Source organism: Tenrec ecaudatus, chromosome 18, assembly GCF_050624435.1.
Source record: "Tenrec ecaudatus isolate mTenEca1 chromosome 18, mTenEca1.hap1, whole genome shotgun sequence".
Lineage (NCBI taxonomy): Eukaryota > Metazoa > Chordata > Mammalia > Afrosoricida > Tenrecidae > Tenrec > Tenrec ecaudatus.
Window position 1 is genome coordinate 64,659,960 of NC_134547.1, and position 21,459 is coordinate 64,681,418.

General features: G+C 46.1%; 1 protein-coding gene across 2 annotated transcripts in view; it reads right to left on the reverse strand.

The window, feature by feature from the left end:
• The window catches only part of WDR59 (WD repeat domain 59), a 79,490-nt gene that overhangs the window by 15,299 nt on the left and 42,732 nt on the right, over positions 1-21,459 (reverse strand). Inside the window, exons 14-20 of one of the 2 annotated variants that reach the window (XM_075536900.1) lie at positions 19,671-19,835; positions 18,323-18,418; positions 17,798-17,954; positions 17,110-17,179; positions 12,669-12,822; positions 7,793-7,849; positions 2,726-2,859 (exon numbers count right to left, since the gene is read on the reverse strand). In XM_075536900.1, coding sequence (XP_075393015.1) covers positions 2,726-2,859; positions 7,793-7,849; positions 12,669-12,822; positions 17,110-17,179; positions 17,798-17,954; positions 18,323-18,418; positions 19,671-19,835 — 833 coding nt within the window. The remainder of the gene's footprint in view (positions 1-2,725; positions 2,860-7,792; positions 7,850-12,668; positions 12,823-17,109; positions 17,180-17,797; positions 17,955-18,322; positions 18,419-19,670; positions 19,836-21,459) is intronic. The other variant, XM_075536901.1, reaches the window with a different exon arrangement.

The window sequence follows — 21,459 nt, forward strand, 5'->3', positions numbered from 1 at the left end:
ACTAAGACATGAAAAAAAAAAAAAAAATATATATATATATATAAATTATCAAGGGTTCATGAGGGAAGGAGGGCAGGGAGGGGGGAAATGAAGAGCTGATACCAAGGGCTCAAGTAAAAAGAAAATGTTTTAAGGATGATGGCAACATAAGTACAAATATGCTTGACACAATGGATGCTGTAAGAGCCCTCAATAAAATAACTGAAAAAATCATAATCATCCTCGGTTATAATAAAATAAAATATAAACTCCTTTTATAGTAATCAAATAAATTCAGTTTCTAAATAATAAAATAAATACTATACATACTCATGTGTAGGTCAAGCTTTTCAGCACATTTTCTATGCAGTTTTTGTGGTAAACTTCGGTGCCTCCGGTCTGGCCCCATCACGCTGGAGCAAGGCACTGAGGGCAAGCAGCAGAGCAGCATGGGGAGCAGAGTAATGAAACCCCGGAGAATACCAAAAATAGACTTTGGAGACAGAGTGTGGTACCCTATCAGACTCAACTGGAAAACACTGGTAAAGGCCAACAAACAGACCTTGAACTATGTGTAAGATTTTCCATTTTTGTCAGTGGCTTTCTTTTTGTTACTGTTACTTTGTTCTTGCTGTCTGCTGTTATTGTTTTGTTGGTTTTGGCTTCCTTTGTTATTTTATTTGGCTTTGCCTGGTTTTTGCACTTATTAATGTTATCTGCATGCCTATCTAGATACGACAGGCAGGATAAATAATTCGGAGATGAAAAGAGCGGTACCAGGAGAAGGGGAGGTTGGAGAAAGGAAGGGGCAGGAGTAGAGACCAACCCAGGGACTAGGGAACAACAAGTGAACTAAAATCAATGGAAGGAAGGTCACAGGATGCCTAATGGGGCTCGGTCAAGGGCAATGTAGCAGGGAGGAATTACTAACTCTGAATGAAGGCCAAACATGATGGTGGGGCAACAGGAAAGTAAAAAGGAAATAGAAGAAAGAACCAGGAGGCAACAGACTTTATAGAGACCTAAATACAGGCAACTATATTAACATCTATATGTTAAGAATTAAGGCCCTCCACTCAAGTACTCCCTCAATGCAAGAATACTTTGTTCTGTTAAACTGGCATTCTATGAGGCTCACCTTCCCAACACAATCGCTGAAGACAAGGTGTGTGCATAAGTAAATGTGGTGAAGAAAGCTGATAGTGCCCAGCTATCAAAAGATATAGCATCTGGGGTCTTAAAGGCTTGAAGGTAAACAAGCAGTCATCTAACTGAGAAGCAACAAAGCCCACATGGAAGAAGCACACCAGCCTGTGTGATCACGAGGTGTCGACAGGATCAGGCATCTAAGACCCAGAATAAAACCATACCCAAGGTGAAGGGAGGGCATGGAGTGGAGACCCAATGCCCATCTGTAGACAATTGGACATCCTTCACAGATGGGTCTGAAGGAAGAGATGAGCCAGTCAGGGTGCAGTATAGCACCCATGAAACACACAACTCTCTTCTAGTTCTTTGGTGCTTTCTTCCTCCCACTATCATGACCTCCATTCTACCTTACAAATCGGATTAGATCAGAGCACAGCACACTGCTACAGGTAAGAGCCCGCAACACAGACAATCCAGGATAGATAAACCCTCATGGCCAACAAGGAGAGTAGAGATACCAGGAGGATTAGGGGAGGGTGGGGGGAGAAAGGGGGAATCAATCATAAGGATCAATCTAGAACCCCCTTCCAGGGGGATGAACAACAGAAAAGTGGGTAAGGGGCGACAGAGGACGATGTAAGATATGAAAATAATAATCTATAACTTATCAAGGGTTCGTGAGGGAGTGGGGAGGGGGAGGGAGGGGGAAGAAATGGGGAGCTGATATCAGGGGCTCAAGTGGGAAGAGAATGCTTTGAAAATGATGGTGACGTATGTGCAAATGTGCTTGACATACTGGAGGAATGCAAGAGCCCCAGTAAAAGTATTTAAAAAATAATTAGATGCCTCAGCTGATATTTGGGTCAACTTATCCTCAAGTATATATGGTAAAAAACAAACAAGCAAGCAAATAAATAAATATAAATAAATAAAATTGTTTCGGCATGCGTTCAAGGGTAGGAAGGAGTGAGAAATCACGGGCTGGCCTCTAGTACCTATCACCCACCCTACCGACTACTTCCAAATGAGGTTCTATCTTTTTTACACATGGGGTGTGTGAAAGGCACAATTCTAAGAGGCCCCGAGATGCCTGTTCCCTGGCGGGAACCCTTGAACAATCTCTTCTCTTTGAGTGCAGGCAAGACCAGTGATAGGATGGAATAATTTTTATTCCTGGAACCACCGGTCAGTTGACTTTAAGTTGATCGGCAGGGAGATAGATGGTGATCCTAGGTGAGCCTCAGACAGAAGGTAAAGGCTCACTGACCGCTCCGGAGAAAGTGAAATTACTCATGAGTTGGAGAACCCCAAGGGATCCAACTGGGTTAACAACCTGAGAGAGCTGGGGAGGAGACCGGAAGCGCCAGAAGAGCGCGCATGCGTGCACACACACACGCTGCTCCTCCTCCAACCACACCACGATTTCAGCCTGGGGAGACCCTGCTCACTCAGGGAAACCACTTTGCGGCAAGCCACCGAGGTTACAGCCATTGCTTCCGCAGCAACAGAAACAGTTATGCTGCGCTCCTCTGAACGCCCCGCTGCTCTAAGTCACGGTTCCGTTGAAAGCACAGCATCCTCAGAAATGTGCACTTACATGTACAGTTCTCCCAAGGACTTGTGGACAGGAAGAAGGCATGCAATATCTTGGATGATAACTTTCCCAGCCGCTTTGATGGGCCGATTGCCAGAGTCCGATCCCTCGCGCTTACTCTTCCATCGCCTCGATTTCTGGGGAGACAACGGGGTATCACCAACGGGGGCGCGGACTCGTGGAAACGCACAGTTGCACAGCACGTCAGAATTGGGTCATTGGTCATTGGCAGAGGCGTTACAAGATCACGTCATGCCCACAATTACACGAATCAGCATCTGTAGGAAATAGAAGGATGGCAAAGGGCATCCTTCGGAGCTCTTAGTCCAAAACCCTAGCAGGCGAGAAGCACCCAGTGCAGAGCGATGTACATTCTGTGGGTGCTCGGAGATAGGTCCAGGAAGTGAGAATTAAAAACAACAAAACCCCCAGCAGCTAAACAAGTTAGTAAAGACCACAAGAAACGTGAGAGAGGAGCAACTTTTAAGGTTGAGTTTGAAATCAGTCAGATTTTTGTCTTCCTTCTTGGTGTCATTAGATAGGGACTTGGTGGGTGAAAATTTAACTAAGACTCAACAGTGTGGGTTCCGCAAACCGTGCTCCATGGTAGTAAGGCGGGGAAAAGAGTAGCCTACAGAGAAACAACCTTTTCTTCTATGACTTTCAGAGTTTCTAAAAGCCATCGCTTAAGAATGCAAAAACACTTGGCAGAGGGGCTCAGGTTAAAGCTGTGGGAGACCATGAGCACCTCCCTCCCTGCACCTACCTACGCACGGCTATAGAGGAACCTGCGGGTGTGAGACGGACACTGTCCCACAGGATGGGAATTATTAGCCCACAGCCCCCGGGAAGGACCTTCCAAAGTGACAAGGCAGGGGAACAATATCCTGGCGTATTGTGTTGCCAGACTTCAGAAGGAGGCCCGCCAGTGAGGCAACTGAGCGGAGACGGGGACCTATCTCTTAACAAAGGAAGCAAAGGGAACTGGAGAAAGGGCCTGGAGAGTTGGAAAACCCAGGTCTGCTGGCTCCACATGGTGCTGGACGACTTGGCAGTTTGCTATGAATTTATCCTTGTGTCACACTCTGTCTTCTCACCTCTCTAGGCTGTGGCTGGCGACAATCCCTGCCGTTGTTAATCTCACATGGTTAATGAGGGCACAGTGGAGAGCTGTGGGTGGACAGGACTGTTTAAACTGGAAAGGAGGATTTTTTTAAAATATTAATCTTTATGAATGCCAATAAAATCTCAAGGCTTTAGACTACGGTAACTCACTATGTAGACGGCACACAAGTAAATTCACTTTCTACAAGTGATTCCTATGTAATCAGTCTTCCCTGCATTAGTTGTGGTCTAAATTTACCTACATCTGACCACGAATGTCCCAACTGAATCCCCAAAGTGGCCCAATGCACGAAACCTCCCCGAGGACTGTGAAGTGCCATGGAACACCAACCTAACAGACCCATCCAACAGAAGACTGACTGACTGTGAGGATGGTGCAGGGCCAGGACCAGGTATACCATGTCATTCTGTTGTGCATAGGGTCCCCCTGAGTCGGAACCACCTCACAACAACAACATGGGGTGAACCTATCTCTGCAGAGCTGGATTTAGTTCCTGGTGGGCAGATAAGTGAAATGGCTTATGGGAAAGATCTGTGTGTTATTTATCATGATTTGTAAATATATACTCATACTCGCTCGCTCCCTCACTCACTGCCCTTGAATCTATTCCAACGCATAGGGACTCTACAAAGCAGAGTAGAACTGGCCCTGTGGGTTTCCAAGAGTGTCTCTTAACAGCAAAAGCCTGCCTCTCTCTCTGGAGTGGCTGGTAGCTTCAAACAGCTGACCTTGTGGTGAGCAGCCCAATGTGTAACCCCTTCTACCACCAGTTTGGAAGAGGGACCCCTCGACCTTCCAGAGCAGCTCAGTCATCACTTACTGGATTATCCATACGTACCCTTCAAGACAAGAGGAAGCCTACTTATTACTAGAGGTACCCAGCAATCGTCTGCTTGCCCTGGGTGTTTTCTTAAGAATTATGTGCAGACTCATAAAAACGCTATCCTTCTCGACAGCAAACACACTGACAAGGGTGCCAGGAAGGGGAGGGTCTGTTAGAGAGCCAGCAATCTATCGGAATGGGCTGGAGCCAGGCAGCGTTAGCCCACACAAGATGCAGGCCGGCAAACATGCACTAAACACATGCCCTCGCAGGGACATCGTTTCAGGGAAGCCCATGTATTCTATGTCTAACCTGCAGTGACAGTGGACAAACAGCAAGGCATGGTTTGCTAGAGCAGGGGAACACCCATTTTTACTGTGGTTTGCATTCAAGGTCCCGGGGTTGAGATGGGGATGGGGTGGGTTAAAAATGCCAGGACTGACACACCCACAGTCCTGTGGCCATCTTGAATGAGAATGAGGCTCAGAGTGAACGTGTCCACCTGGACTGGAAACTGCAGCTCTTTCCTGAGCTGTGATATGAACTCTGGTTGGGCCCCGGGGCTGGCTGGGCTGTCACTCTGGCTCTTTATTACAAAGAGAAAACAAGAAGCATGTGAGCCCTGTGCTGCTGAGATCCCAATGGAGGCCTTGTGGGCGCTGGCCTCCACTAGGTTTCAGGCTGAAAAGAACTACCATTCCCCAATTTTCATGTGCTAATAATGACAATGAGGCCCAGGTGCCCAAAATGGCTCATCTGCAAGCCACCTAGTCCATGTGAGAACCGCACTGCTACTCGTCCATGGGCACAATGTGTTTGCATGAGGATGGAAACATGTGCCTGCTACTAGGCACAGCACCATGAGCAGCTCCTGCTCTAAGCTAGCGCCAGCCTCACCACAGCGCCGTGACACGGAGGTACTACCTCCATTGACAGGTGAGGTCGTTGGGCTATCCAGAGAAACAGACCAGTATGAGCTGTCAGCAAACACTTGGTGGTGGACACATGAAGGCTGTGGTCCTGGAGGACTTCTTTTGCAATTGCCCTTTAGTGAATTACAGGGGTCTTGGCCTGTTATTTCCTGGACTTTCTGGTCTACTTCTGGAGATACCAGGAGTCTTAGGGTTCTTCTGCATGATCTGTACTGAATGGAACCTCACTGAGCTGCCTATAATAGATTACTCAAAATAGGCTCACCCTAATTATAGCTGTCACTAAAAATCCAGCTATAAAAGCAATCCGTTCTTTTATTCCAGCAAGGGATAACAAAAACATTATTCAAAATCTTTAAGGGATCACAAAATGTTGCCATTAAAAAAAATAAATAAAAGTTGATAATGGTTTTAAGATACATAATCACGCCCCTAAGACCACAAGGGGTCGCTCTGTAATTCTGTCTCGTGGCCAATTACTCTGGGCCTCCAAGTCAAACAGGCTGAATCTCAGATGTTATTTGATGCTATTTGGGGCCTTTAGTCCTGTCTGCTGGGAGAGATTTTCAGGGCATTTCCCCAGTGTTCTGGCAAGAAAAGAGAGTTCATATTCTGCCTACACCTTACCTGAGACGGCCTGCCCCCGCCTTCCTATCTTACTGGCCACATCAGGAGTTCCTATTGCCTGTGTAACAGCCAGGTAACAACACACAAGTTTCCCTTTGGACTCTGAGTCCAGGGAACAATGACACCCTGGGCTAAATCTGTCCAGGTCTGGCAAGGGCTCTGTGGCCCAAAAGCTCCATCACCCCTTGGCCATGCTCCAGCCCCCTCTACTGGGAGGGCAGACTGCTAGGTCTGGAGGGGCAGAGGGTTTGTGTTTCTCTCAGGTCTTTCCAATGCCCATCAAAGGGAATAGCCCTTCCCCACAGATTTCATGAAAAGGGACTGAAGGAAGAGAGCCAAGCAGGACACAGACAAATTATCGTGGGGTGAGCACCGGTTGCCCCTCTGAACACACCAAGAAGGTGCCCGTGGAATTATAGGAAAGAGGAGAAGGAAGGAAGGAGCGGAGCTGGGGTGGGAGGCAGAGGTGCAAATAGCACTGAATGACAACCAACAGCCAGCTTGCCACTGTACCACCAGTGTCACTGCTACAGTCGGAGGCGACATCGATGCCAATACACGGGTTAAATATAAAAACAGCCCAAGAATAAGCCACCAACTGCTTCGCAGCAACCCCGTCAACACTGCATAATTAGCAGAGTGGGTCGTGAGCCGGAATGAGCTCCCGTTACAATAGCTGAGGGAGCTGGGCCTCCGGGAAACTCCATGTCTGCAGTCGGTTGGCTGGGGAGGTTCTTTGAGCAAAGGTGCCCCATCAGTGGCTCCCAACTGCAGGTGTCGGCAGCGGTGGTCCTTGCTATTCGGGGCTCCGGTTATCAGTGGTCTTTCTGAAAAGTTATAGGTCTGCTCCCCGAAGGATGCTTCATACTAAATGGACTTTTACACAGGAGCCTCGGGGCTGGCCTTACACAGCGCGAGGTCACCTTACTCTGCTGCAGTCATGAAGGGGGCAGGAGAGGAAGACAGAAGAGGACAGATGGCCAATCGCACAGTGAGTAGTAAGAAATGCAGAGAAGGAAGAGAGAATGTCCATAGGCAGGTTTTTGGCTCAATGAGAAATGTATCTTGGGGAGGCGAGGGGAGATTGCCTTTGAAAATTCTCAGAGGATGAAAAACTATCTTATGTGTTATGCCAATGCAGCAGGTGGGCACCTCCTCTCTGAAGCAGACCAAGACTATCGGGAAAGAGTGGTGAAAGCCTCTTGTATCTTCCTCTGCTGCCTTCCATGCCCAGGGTAAGCCTGTCTTTGGAAAGCTCGATGGAATTAAGGAAATCAGGCTTACAACTGGGGTTCTTTCTGAGAAACCCAGGACGAAGCTTCATCGTCACACATTTGCGATCTCAGCGATAGCATATCCCTCCTCCCTTTGAAAGGCTACCATTGAAGAGGGGGAAGCCCTTGGTGGCTGCCTCTCCGAGAGTGCAAGAAACATTTGCTGGTCTTGAAAATCAGCTCGCCTGTCATCCCAGGTTCCTCAAAGCCGGGCAGGTGGCGTGTTATTCTTGGGCCTTGGGTAAAGACAGGGTTAGTGAAGGAGAGCATTTGCACAGCGCACAGTACCGGGAAGTCGTTAATTGCTTGTATGGACCAACGTCGCCGGGCAGAGCGAGGAGACATCTGTGCGTGAAAACGTTACACCCAGGAGGAGGGAAGAAAAACACCAAGAAAATTAAAAGGGAAAAATATAGAATAAAACGAAAGCTTCCTACACATCTGATGGATTAAAAGGTTTGAATAACATGCCAAAAACTGTGACCTGAGTGACTGAAAAATCTGACCGACCCCCAGCCGCTTTTGGATCCCCTCCCTCCCCTCGCAGCCCACCCCACCTCACTCTGAATCAGTGGTTCTCAACCGTCCTCATGCCGCGACCCTTGAATGCACTTCCTCATGTTGCGGTGACATCCACCCCCCCACCATAAAATTATTTTCGTTGCTACTTCATCACTGTCATTTTGCTACTGTTATGAATCGGGCGACCCCTGTCATGGCCCACAGGTTGAGAACCGCTGCTCCAACTGCAGCTTCGGTTTGGCGGCCCTGACAGCAACGCCGCGTGGACAGTGTCTGTGGGACTTCCTTCTAGCAAGGTTGAAGATCACCGTGCCAGTGGGGGATGAGAGCTGAAGGTTCTGTTCCCCTTCCCTTGTAGCAGTCGATACGGAGAACCCGTAGGTGAGGGAGTACCTTTGCTCCTAGAAAGGGAGAAGCTCTTCAATCGACTGAACCCCATTTTCAAGCTCTGGTCAGGGTGGGGGGCAATGGGGACATCAGGCGTCTCGAGCTTGGGGCTGCTAGACTATTTTCTAAGTGAAACTTTTTCCAGAAAGGAGCAAGGAGAGCCCTGGAAAAATGCTGGGAAAAGATCACGCTACAGCTTGGGAGCTTTACAGCCTTGAAGGCATGGACCAGAATGGGCATTTGAAGCTGTAACACTAACATGGAAACGAGAAATGATTCTATTAACTCTATGACCTCCCTCCCCAGCTATTAACGCTAGACCTAGAGCTATCTTATTGCTAAATGGAAGCATGTGTGGGAGGGCGAACATGTCTTTAAATGCTTACAGGGCACAGCCTGATGCTTATCAAGACGTGGTCTTCTGAGTCACCCTATGACAGTGGTTCTCAACCTGCCGAATGCCATGACCCTTGGATACAGCTCCTCATGCTGTGGTGACCTTCATGCTGTTGCTACTTCCAAACTGTAATTCTGCTACTGTTATGAATCCAGCAGCCTCGGTGAAAGGGTCGCTCAACCCCCCAAAGGGGTCATGACCCACAGATTGAGAACCGCTGCCCTAGGAGTAAACGATATTGCAGATTTATCAACTACTGACAGCTAGTCTCATCGTCAACCCTGAGGAATAGCACCTCCCCTCTGCTTTCTAATTGCCTCTGACACCTCTAGGGCTTTTAAGGTCCCTCATACTTTACCATTTCTCCGAGGGAACCTTGAACCTTTGCTAGGAGAACATTTACGTGACGCTAACAGTCTGACTAACTCGAGCAGGTGACAGAACATACAACAGCAACGGAAGAACCCAATCTCAATGCCCAAATGGCTCTCGCTCTCTTGCATAGGGTAGAAAACCCTTCATAACCCGTCTTCCTGCACTTTCAGGCAGCTTCAGTCTTCCCATCCTTTATCCCCCTTGAAAGCTCTCGGGGTGGAGATCAAAAACGGAAGAAGGAAAATGGCAGAGAAACTTCCTTATTGATGATGAAAGGGATCTTAGTAAATGGAAATTGCTTCTAGGAAAAAAGTAGAAGTGGTATGGGAACACGACACCTGGGGGATTGGGAAGCATTCTTGGGAGGGACCAGGCTCAGAGGAACGCCAGAGGCAGGCACAGTGGCCTCCAAGGGCATCCTGGTGCTATAGTGCATTCCTTGCACCTCCGCGGGGCCAGCAGGCCCCACATCCGTGGGAAGGCTCTACACAAGCACCAAGGAGAGATCGTCACTTCAGATTCGTCACAAAATAACTGACTTATGTCATCCTAACCTACTACGATGTCGAACCACCTGAAATGTGTTTCACTTTCGGAGGTCAAAAGTAGGCCTAGCTCAGCAACTTCCCGCAATCCCGTGAAAGGAACTCCTTCACCTCCTGGTGATGCTCTATTTCTTGACCTGTGTGATTATTGGATTATTGATTCACTGCATGATACACCGTCCTTTATGAACTCTTCTGAGTTTATACTCTACATTAAGTGTAAAATCACATTTATTTAAGTGCTCCCCACTACTGGGTCACAATTTGAAACAGAATTTGGAGATCATTTGCTTTGTGGCACTAGGGAGCTGTGCTAACAGAGACCCTCTCCCTTTTCCAAGGAGAAACAGCCCACTAAGGACCACCCCAAACACTCCTTCCTCCATGCCTCAGCAAATCCCCAGCAAAACCTCCTCGCCTTATGATCATGGTGCTTATGGTGAATGAGAGGACATTTGGTAATCGCAATGGTACAGTGCTCAGCTGGTAACCAAAAGGTTGGTGGTTCAAACCCAACACCTGCTCTGTGGGAGAAAGATGTGGCAGTCTGCTTCCATGAAGAGCACCGTCCTGGAGCCCCCCAGGGCAGCTCTGGTCTGTCTACTCTACAAGTCAGAACAGACTTGAAAGCAAAGGATCGTTCAGGAGACCAGACCATCAAAAACGGGGGGAAGTAGGAAAACCGCTTGCTGACCACTTTTGCATGAAGTTGAAGCCCACGTGGAGCTTTTGACTAAAGATGGTCTTTTCCTGGATTACTGCAGATGCAGTTAGTTGAACTGTGACACACCATATCACAGGATCTTCCTGTGGACCCATTTTTAATTTGTTCCAGTTTTCAGTATTTTCAGCTTTCTTTTTTTCTTTATTTCCCCACCCCCACCCCCACCCGGTTTTCTTTTCTATGGAGGTTTTCCTCAGTTTTATTTTGTTATTGCTGCTGGGTGTTTTCTATTGTGTGTTTCTTCTGTATATGAAATGCAGGGTGGGCAAAGCTGCAGAGGCACTACGTGGATCAATAGTTTCTCCGGGAAGGCTGGGAGGAAATGCGAAGCTAGTAACAGTGAGTACAAGGAAGAAGGAACTGTTCTACAATGAATGGTGGTGATGGCTGCATAACTCCTTTCACAAGGAGAGAACTATGGAAGTATATGAGAGGTGAGTTACATATCAATAAAACTTAACACGAATTAATCAGTCAATTAAGTTCTTAAAAGATGGCCTTTCCACACCACTGCAAAGTCTAAAGTGCTGGTCAACTTGCTTTGCCCATCTGAACCAAAGCAGGGTGGTTATGCTCTAACGTGAGCTGAAGGGGAATTCAGCACTGCCTCATAGGCTAAAAGATCTCCGCAACTGGCTCAGGTACTAAAGAAAATCCCACATTTACTCAACCGAGAGTTTGCTTGGCTATTCTGGCAACTAAATGTCATAATTCCAACCAATTTGTTAAATGATCTACTGATAATTATCTGCTGACTTGAAAGAAAAAAAAAAGGACAAAAACTTTGAACATAAAACCCTGGGGGAGGATATAGCTCAGTAAGTGTTCTGAGGAGCTTCTTGATAGACAAAATAAAACCAAGCCCTATGCCTCATCAAGAGGACTCCGACTCACAGCAAACCTATACAACAGAGTGGGACTGACCCATCAAGCTTCCAAGCCTGTAAGTCTTACAGAGGCAGACTGCTGTATCTTTCTCCTGTGGAGCTCCTGGTGAGTCTGAACTGTTGAGCTTAGGGTCACTGGTATGTACCGCCACACAACCTAGGCTCCTCTGTGACAGCCAGGGAGGCAAAATTCCATCAGAGACAAAATACACTGGGTACATAAGGCTGCCCAGAAAGGTAATAGAAAGGTCATTTCCCAATTCAACAGAACAGCTTTGCCCAAGCCTGGCCCTGTCCTAAACACCCATTCCAGCCACTTGTTTCAGTCGCTCTGGCCCTAAGACTTGACAGCTGTTAGTGGGCACCAAGGGCAGACACTACACTGCCAGGAGACTGCAGACATAGCTAATCCTTGCTAGATGTTTCACTTAAACTCATGTGATATTTTATTTGGGGGCTTTGCAAAGTTCTTTTTTTTTAATCTCAGTTTTTGATATTTTATATCGTTGTGGGCAATCCATCATTTCCCATTTAGTGGAGGACAACCACAGAGAATCACTAAGGCTAGAGTATGTGCAGAAGCTCAAGGGTAATTATGTTTAAAACATCGTGTCACTTAAAAGTCTGTTTAAGCCAGACTCTCCACATAATGACACAGGAAGAGTTCTCAGGGTCTCTCCTACTGCTCTGCCAATCTTTCATACAGTATTCTCCCCAAAGGCTTATGACAGCGGAAATGTAAAATTACTTACTTTAGGGATAATGTGTACCTTAAAAACCTGGGTGATTTTAACTTTTTAAAAATAAAATGGTCCATTCAAATGGATATTTAAGGGAAGATTTCATAAAAATACAAAAGCTTTTAGCAAATCAACTTCAAAACTTTGCAAGAGAGATGAAGGTCTACCTATGCAAGATGCCACGCCTTCTCAAGCATCTGTAATTCCTTGACAAATATTGTAAAACCTGAAGCTAAATTAAATTATTCCCCTTGAAATAATGAGAAGCAATTCAATGACTAGGACTTAGGAGGGCAGGGCTGAATAGAAAACGAAGAATATGTCGGGGCTTCAAATACTGGAAAAATTCCATTTTTCCACAAACTTTTTGAAGGCTCCTCTGCCTCATTGGATATAAGAATAAATTCCCCAAACTTACAGCAGTTAAAACCAAGTGAGGTGCCAAGCAATAATCCTTCCTAAAACTTATGTTGAGAGCCAAAAGCTATAAGGGGTTACCCATTTAGCCGCTCTGCGTGGTGGGCAGGGAGACAAAGAACAGGAATTCATGGGAAGTAAGGAGTCCAAGGTCATGGCTCTCCGCTTACCCGTTCCTTGTAGTAGAAGGAGCTGATGGACACCAGCTCTTTCTCGCTGCGGGTGGGGCTCCCACTGTACAAGCGAAGGTTCCCGGGGGCCTCAGTGCGGATCTTCATTGGGGCAATCAAGCCAGTGTGATACGCAGACAAGGCCGAGAGAGATCTGTGGTTGAAAGCACACAATGAGCCATCGGTTTCCTACTCTTTCCATATGTCTGAGCAGTGAAACCAACGGTGGAAGAGGAGAAATAGACAAAACAGGAAGAAAATGGAAACGGATTTCATATTTTTGTAGGAATACAAAAGACCGGATATCATGAACTCGAAGTGTCAGATTTTAAAACTCCACTAAGGGTGTGGTGCTGCCACTTGGGCTGGAGAAAGAGAACACAAGGAACTAAGCAGAGTCCAGAGAAAGACCCGCAAGTGCCAGTCAAGGGAGGAAACCCTTTTCTATAAATGGTACTGAAACAACTCTCCATTTATACGAAAACAAAACCCAAAGACTCCCTATCTCACATTATGTATAAAAACTTATTTGAGATGGCTCATAGATCTTAAATAAGCCATTTAAAATCATAAAGCTTTTAGAAGAACACACAGTCACACAAAACAAAAAGTATTAAATATATATAAATGATAAAATAGACATTAAAATTAAAAACCGCTATTCAAAAAAATCATTTCAAAGAGAAAAGGCAAGCCACAAATAGGGAAAAATTATTTATACGCATCCAACAAAGGATTTAAAACTAGAACAGATTTCAAAACTGCTACAAATGGGTAATAAAAAGACACATAACCTCCTCGTGTCCCACCCCCCCCAAAAGAAAACACTGCCACTGAGTTGATTCCAACTCATCGTCGTCCTGTGTACAGGGTTTCTGAGGCTGTAACTCGTTAAGGGAGCCGGCGGCTTCATCTTCCTCCCAGAGAGCAGCTGGATGCTTTCACCAGCAGCCTGTGGATGGCAGTCCAACACCTTGTCCACAGCACCCCCAGAGCGCCAACAAAGAAACATCGTTCATTATCAAATGGGCAAACACTTGAATGGGAACTTCATAAAGAAGATACCCAAAGAGTCAATAAGCACACAAAAGACAATCAATATTATTATTAATCAGCATCGTGAAAACGCAAAGTAACCTTACAAGGAGAGCCTACTGCATACCTACCGGAAGAGCTAAAATTGAAAAGATGAGCAATACCAAAGTTGGGAAAGGGATCGGAACCAGACTCCACAACATTGCTGACGAGTGTAAAATGACACCACCACTGGGGACACGTTGTCGGGAATTTATATTAAAGTTAAGCATGTGTCTATCCTATACTATGATCCAGCAATTAAACTTCTCAGGTAGATAAACTGATCGGCAGCTCCATAAGAAGCCTGGCATGTAGATTAACCCCACAGTGGACACATTCCAGTCAATCCATCAACATTCTCCATTAATAGAACAAATTATTATAGGAAGATAATGAATACTCTGAATCAATACAAAGAACTGAAGAGGATGACACGTGCCAAGGGTGGGGACATGCAACATGATGTGGAGCCAAAGACACAAGAAAGAAAATGGTGCTGAGTTCATGAACCTCTATTGAGACAAGGTTCAAGAACAGGCAAAGCAATGCTGATGAACGTCAGAACACTGGTTTCCTCTGGGAAAGGAGACGCTGGAAAGCTGACCAGGAACCTTCTAGCAGAGGATGCCAGCAAGGTGCTGCATTTTGACTTCAGTGTTGGTAACCAAGATGCACTCTGGGCATGTGGGAATTGTACATCTGACCTGAAGAAAGCACTGTTAGCATTTTGGACTCTTACCCAAAGCCTGGGTAGAGATATTACCATATATTCTCAAGCATAAGTCGACCCGACTATCAGCCGAGGCACCTGATTTTACCACAAAAACTGCATTAAAAATGGGCTGAAAATCTCGGCTTATACATGAGTATACCTTTGGGAAGTTATCACTGTTTTTTAGCCTACCTTTTCAAAAAGGGGCCCAGTTCAATGGCGGGAATCTCTGGTGCATATCCTCCGGGTCTCATCTACCTGGGTTATTACGGAGTGGTGCCTGCTCAGATACTTGATCCAATCCCTTTTCTTTCCTAATTAACCCTACCCAATGTATCTGGGCACTTGCAGCAGCAGGGCTGCCCAGGTCATCAAGGCAGCACCAAAAGTCATGTTTGAGAAAGGACAACACACAAAAAAAAATCAACAATGTATCAGCCATGGGAAACAGAAAGCTCTCACAACGGGCCAGGCGGCATGCTAAATGCTTTACTCACTGAGTCAGTGAGTCTTCACAACAACTAAGAGGTATGTTGCTATTATGCTGTTTTGCTGCTAAAGAAATTGAAACACAGTTTAACTTGCTCAGGGCTGCACAAACAAAAGAGCAAAACCTAAGGCTTTGGATCTAAGGGATTTGGCTCCAAATTCATATTCATGAAGATAGACTGACTCACAAACCAAAGCAAGAAAGCTTAAGCCACCACACAGAAAATAGTAAACCTCTGTTAACAGTGGTCCTCCCAGGAACTTAGAACAGGAAAGGAATGGCTTTCACATGCTAACTGGAAACTTCCGGGGTGGCATTTTTCAGCATATTATTTATGTAATTAAACGTTGTTGGTACTGTGAGAAGTAACATACTTGGGTTGTGGGACTCTGTTCTTTTCATCATTTTCCCAATTTATTACACAGTCAAATAATGCTTCATCCACAGAGGAAAAACTCCTCACTGCTCTCGAGTCAATTTCAACTCAGCAACTTAATGGGGCAGAGTAGAAGAATCCTGGATGGTCTATAAGCACCTATCTTCATAAAAGTAGAAAGCCTGGTGAAGAAAGCTGATGTTGCCCGGCTGTAAAAAGAGACAGCATCTGGGTCTTAAAGGCTTGAAGGTAAACAAGCGGCCATCTATCTCAGAAGCAACAAAGCCCACATGGAAGAAGCACTCCAGCCTGCGTGATCACAAGAAGTCAATAGGATCAGGCATCAAAGAACAAAAAATCATATCATGGTGAATGAGGGGGGTATGGAGTGGGGACCCAAGCTCATCTGTAGGCAACTGGACATCCCCTTACGGAAGGGTCTCAGGGGGGAGACGAGCCAGTCAGGGTGCAGTGTAGCACTGATGAAACACACAACTTTGCTCTAGTTCTTTAATGCTTCTTCCCCACCTCTACCATGATCCCAATTTTACCTTACAAATCTGGCTAGAGCAGAGGATGTACACTGGTACAGAGCAGAGCTGAAAACACATGGAATCCAGGTCAGATAAACCCCTGGGGAACCAATAATAAGAGTGGCAATACCAGGAGGGTAAGAGGAGAGTGGGGGAGAAAGGAGGAACCAATCACAATGATCTACACATAACCCCCTCCCTGGGGGATGGACAACATAAAACTGGGTGAAGGGAGACATCAGAAAGTGTAAGACAAGGAAAAATAATAATAATTTATAAATTATCCAGGGTGAGGGAGGGAGGGTGAGGGAGGGACAATTGGGGGGAAAAATGAGAAGCTGATACCAAGGGCTCAAGTAGAAAGCAATTGTTTTGAGAATGATGGTGGCAACAAATGTACCAATGTGCTTGACACAGTGGATGTATGTATGGATTGTGGTAAGAGTTGTATTGAGCCCCCATAAAATGACTTAAAAAAAATAGAAAACTTCCTGTTCCTCCCAGCAGAGGGAAAAGCACATTAAAATATGAATTTACCTTGTTTTGACAACAGCTTTTCTCAAGCTATTCCTTAGACAAAATGGTTAGATGGAAACATTTGAATAAAGCTATTGCCAAAACAAAGTAAACTCATTTTAATGTGTTTTACCTTTATCGAGAGTGGTTACATATTGGGCTGCTAACTGCAAGGTCAGCAGTTCAAAACCACCGGGCAATCCTTGGGAGGAAGATGAGGCTTTGTATTCCCATAAAGAATGAAGAGTCTCAGAAACCCATAGGGGCAGTTCCACCCTGTCCCCCAGGGTTACCACGAGTCAGAATCGTTTTGGTGGCAGTGAGTTTCCCTCCATCAGTGGTTTCCCTCTCTCAGGAGCCCTGGTGGTTAGTGGGCTACTCAGTGAGCTGTGAACCACAAGGTCAGTGGTTAGAACCCATAACCCTGCCAGTCCCATAGAAACCCACAGGCGCAGTTCTACCCTGTCCTACAGGGTCTCGATGAGTCGGAATAAACTCAATGGTAAAGAGTTTATAGAAGGGTTTTTTCCAATGGTTTGGTAGTAACCCAACCCATCAACGGAAATCTCTGTTTAGTTGCAACTGAATGAATCTGGAATATTTTCAGATAAACCTTATAATGAAAACTTACTGTAGAAATTAAATAATTGCCCAAACCCAAACTCAGTGGTCTTTCCCAGGTTTCTAACCCTTCTGGAGCAGTGGACACAAGTGACTTCCGCATGTCAAAGACTCACCTGGGAGTGGGTTCTGTCGGAGACACTGCTCTGTGCATCGTCATCGGCCTTGTGAAGTACACCAGATAACCTGACAAAGGAGGCACCACACGCATCAGTGTCAATGAACTAGACAAGCGAGGCCCTACGGTAGCCCAGGTCACTTTTTCCTATTTCTGTACACCTGAGCGGGAAATCATATTTTCCTGAGTTGCAATGGCTCATGAGGGCAGTGAGTCTACCAGTGGCAAGCCTGAGAATCCCCAGGAATCCAGGAGATGGATGGAGATGCAGGTGGTTTGAATACGGTCCTCACATGTACTTTATACAAGGAGGCTTCAAAAAGTTTATGGAAAAATGGAATTGAAACACAGTGGAAATTCTCCTTGAATCTTTGAGGGTACCCCTCTCATATTTCCTTGGAAGCTAGAGGATATTCCCCATCCAGGCGAGGATGACCGGTCTCAATAGGGATTAAGATCCCAGGTCATCAGAATAAAGCAAAATTACTACTGAGCATTCCTAGAATAGGCCCACACACATCTATTCAGCAGGAGACACAAAACACTATTACGGGAGTCTTTTGGAGCTCTCAGGGGGAAAAAATGACAAAGAAAATCTTCTGTGGAGATATTTATAGAAAAGATGCTATAGTCTTGGTTGCTCAATCTGTAAACATCTGCACTCAGGGAACCAAGAACAGACCAACCTGCTCCACAGAACCTGGCCCCAGAAGTCCTTGGAAAGGGGATGTTGGCGTCCTGGTATGACCCGTAAGCAGTGGTGACACGAGCAAACGTTGGTAAGGGCGGTGTGACCGAGTTTGGGAGAGCAAAGGGGTTGCTGGAAGCACTGTCTTCTTGGTTCTGAAATTTAAAAATCAACAAGCTGAAATAAAACAAAACTTTTTAAAATGCCGAATTACGACATCAAAATACAGCTATAAAACCAGGTAGCCCAAGATTTTAGGGAGGAACGAAACTCAAAACCAAACTCATTACCCATCCAATCAATTCCTACTCCTAGCGACCCTACAGGGCAGGAAAGAACTGCCTTTGTGGGTTTCTTAGACTGCAACTCTCTATGGGAGTAGAAAGCCTCATCTTTCTCCCAAGGAGTAACTGGTAGCTTTGAACTGCTACCCACAAAGCCCAACGTGGAACCCACTAGGTCACCAGGGCTCAGAAACTGAACACTAAAGCACATATAGGTACACCAAGTTCACCCTTCGCACCACAAAGGATTCGAGGCAGGAGACGAGCTGGCGCAAGCAGGGCTCCAAACAACTCTGGTTGCGTTTCACTTTTTGCAGAGATGTGTCTTTCAGGATCTAAAACAAGGAACAGAGCACAGTCAAGCGTGGCTGGAGAGTTCTCCTGATTCGCTTTTATTCTGCAACACCGCCGGAAGTAAAGGAGATGCAAAGACTGGGTCACGGTAGTCTGAGCCTTCCTACCTTCCATGGAAGCGCAGAAAGGCGGACTCCACTCTGATCCTGACAGAAGCCCCTTCCTGAGCCAGGTAAGCACACCCACCCTGGCGTGAGGAGGAGGTCCCAGCAATAGGATGACTACTCTTCCTTCCCCTCCCTTTTCCCCACCCCACCCGACACCCGTGAGAAAGCTGTCCCTGAGCAGCAGTAATACACATTGGACTGGATTGAAAACTGCTGAGTGATGCAAGCCAGTGGGAGCAGACCTCATGTCAGCAAAAATTTAATGTAGCTTTATTTTTGTCCTTACAGATATAAATTCTAACATGAGGCACATGATGAACATATATACAGACATATACATATGTGAATGGACTGGCATGCACACAGTGAAGCTATACGTTAGACTTGCATTCCTAATATAGGAGCAAATCCAAACAGAAATGTGGTGTTAAGTGTGAAATCTGCACTGAATATTGAAGACTGTATTGTACATCTATCGACATAGCTATGTTCGGGCTCTGTTGATACAGTAATAGTTTGGACATTCTGAAGTAAAGCAATTATCATTGTTGAAGTAAGTAAATTATCAAAATATACTTATCATAAATCATCACTGCTGTTCATTTCTCTTGAGTCAACTCTGACTCTATAAGGTTTTCTGGGCTGAATTTTAGAAGGAGACTGCCAGGTGTTATTCCGGAAGCACCTATGGGTAGACTCAAACCTTAACCATTCACACCGCCCAGGGGTGCTGCTACTACATCTAGCTCAAAGGAAATGGAATTGCAGGGTTCTTAACCTGGAGTTAATAGAGAGCTTTAATGAGATTTCTGAACCTTCTGGAAATTACAGGAAAAGCTGGGCATAGGTTTTTTCCTGGGGAAGTGTCTGCAGTTTACACTAGATGTTCAAAAGCGGAGTCATGACCTGAGAAAGATAGAAAACTGCCACGTGTCTCCACACAAAGCAGGAGGGAGGTGTGGGAGACAGACTGCCGGCACTGCGGTTTACAAGGAGCAGATGACTTCCAAATCTCATCTCTCGCAGCTCTTTCATCTAGCCTCCTTCCCAAACTCAGACACTGATGGCCGTGAGCAGAATCCTTCTCTTAGCGCATCGTGGGGGATTTGTGAGCACCTGTCCTCACCTTGAGCAGCTTCGCTTTCATTGTGGACGTGATGGTGGTGGGGTTAATAAACTGGAAGGATGGGGCGGCGTTGTTTGGATACTGTGCAGGGAACTTCACCAGCATCTTGACGCGGTGGTTGCTACAGTGCACGGACACTGTGCAGCTCCTGTCCGCTGCATCCATCTGCCAATCACAGCACAGAGGGGTTTAAGTACGCTATCGGAATGCTCCACGTTCCTGGAATTAAGGTAAAGGGATAGGGTGCCAAGTTTTTCCCCTGCAAATAACGTGCTCTCACGCGTAACGTGAAAGGACGGACCACTTGAAAATAACATAGAAGCGATTGTGCCTTCGAAAAGCTGCAAAGGGAGTGCAAAATCGGTTTATTTTGAGAGGAAAAAATAAGGTAGAATTTCTTCTTTAGATGCCCTGCCTTCAGTTGAAAGCTGCTCCCAGGCAGACCAGTGGCTGCCAGCGAGTTAGGGGAGGGAGGGCGGCCAGTCGGCCAGGGGCTGTGAGGGTTTCTGGGTGGAGAGACGAAGAGGTTCTGAACAGAAAGGAGACCACATCCATGGAGAGCTTGCCATGTCCTGCTGATGGCTTAATTTCTTGGGATGGGCTGTGCGTATGTGTGTGAATGTACTAAGAGTCAGTGCATCATACCCTTTCCAGGGGTCAACCTCACGGTCCTGGAAATCCATTTCCATTTTAAAAAGTCCTCCTGAGGGAAGGAATCAAGATGCCCTCCTGTGGCTACACCACTAGGCTATCCACTGGGACAAGTGCCTATAAATTGAGCTTACTGAGAAAATCAACTCATCGATCCATCCTTTAGCTCTCTGGATTTCTTGTGTTGCCAACTAGAGGAATCATGAGCCACACATGGGGGGAATTTGGGACTTGGAGTCAAATATTCTCTCAAGCACAAAAGAGCTGCCGACCTTGGGCAAGGTCACAGTTGGGTCTCTCCATTTCCTCATCTGTAAAGTGAAGATGAAAACCACAGACGGCAGAGTTGTTTTAAAGACCAAGTGAGGTCATTCTGGAACAGCCCCTCTCTCTGCCTAACTGAATCTAGGCAAAAGAAATTCAAAAAAAGCTTTAAACTTCTCCTGTATTGATACTCCAGTTTCTGAGGCAAAGAATTTAGTCTCTGCCCAGAGGGAAATAAGTAAATCTCCCCACATGCTAAGCCAAAGGTTCCTGAATTTATTTGCCCCACTGCCCGCTTTTCAGTACAAAGCAATTACTCAGTGCCCCCGGCCACAAAGAACAACTTGTAGTAGCCCGTAATCCAGGACTACTAAGTATAGGAATCTGTTTTTACAGCCTCCTCCTTAGGTCATTCCAGGGCCTTCCCCACACCCCCAGCCCCAGGGATGGTATCGCCCACGCTGGGAAACAATGTAGTAAGTACATGAGAATATGTGGTTACCATCATCTATGTCAGGGGTAGAGGACCTTTTGACTAACAGGGCCATTTGCATATTTATAACGTCATTCGCAGGCCATACAAAGTTATCAAAGTTATCAAACTGGCCTGCTCTACCGGGTCAAACATTCAACTGACTCACCCACTGGCACTGCTTCTCCTTGGAGTTGCTCATTCTCTGTATATTGGATCAGGGGTGGTAGTGTGTGGCCCACTGACTGTGATTCAGCAAAATCACCTATCAGCTAACATCAAAGACAATGTTAAAAAAAATACCCTCAAAGTCACTGCCACTCAGTCAATTCCGACCCACTGAGACCCTACAGAACAGAGTAGACCTGACCCATGGGTTTCTAAGACTGTGTAACTCTTCCC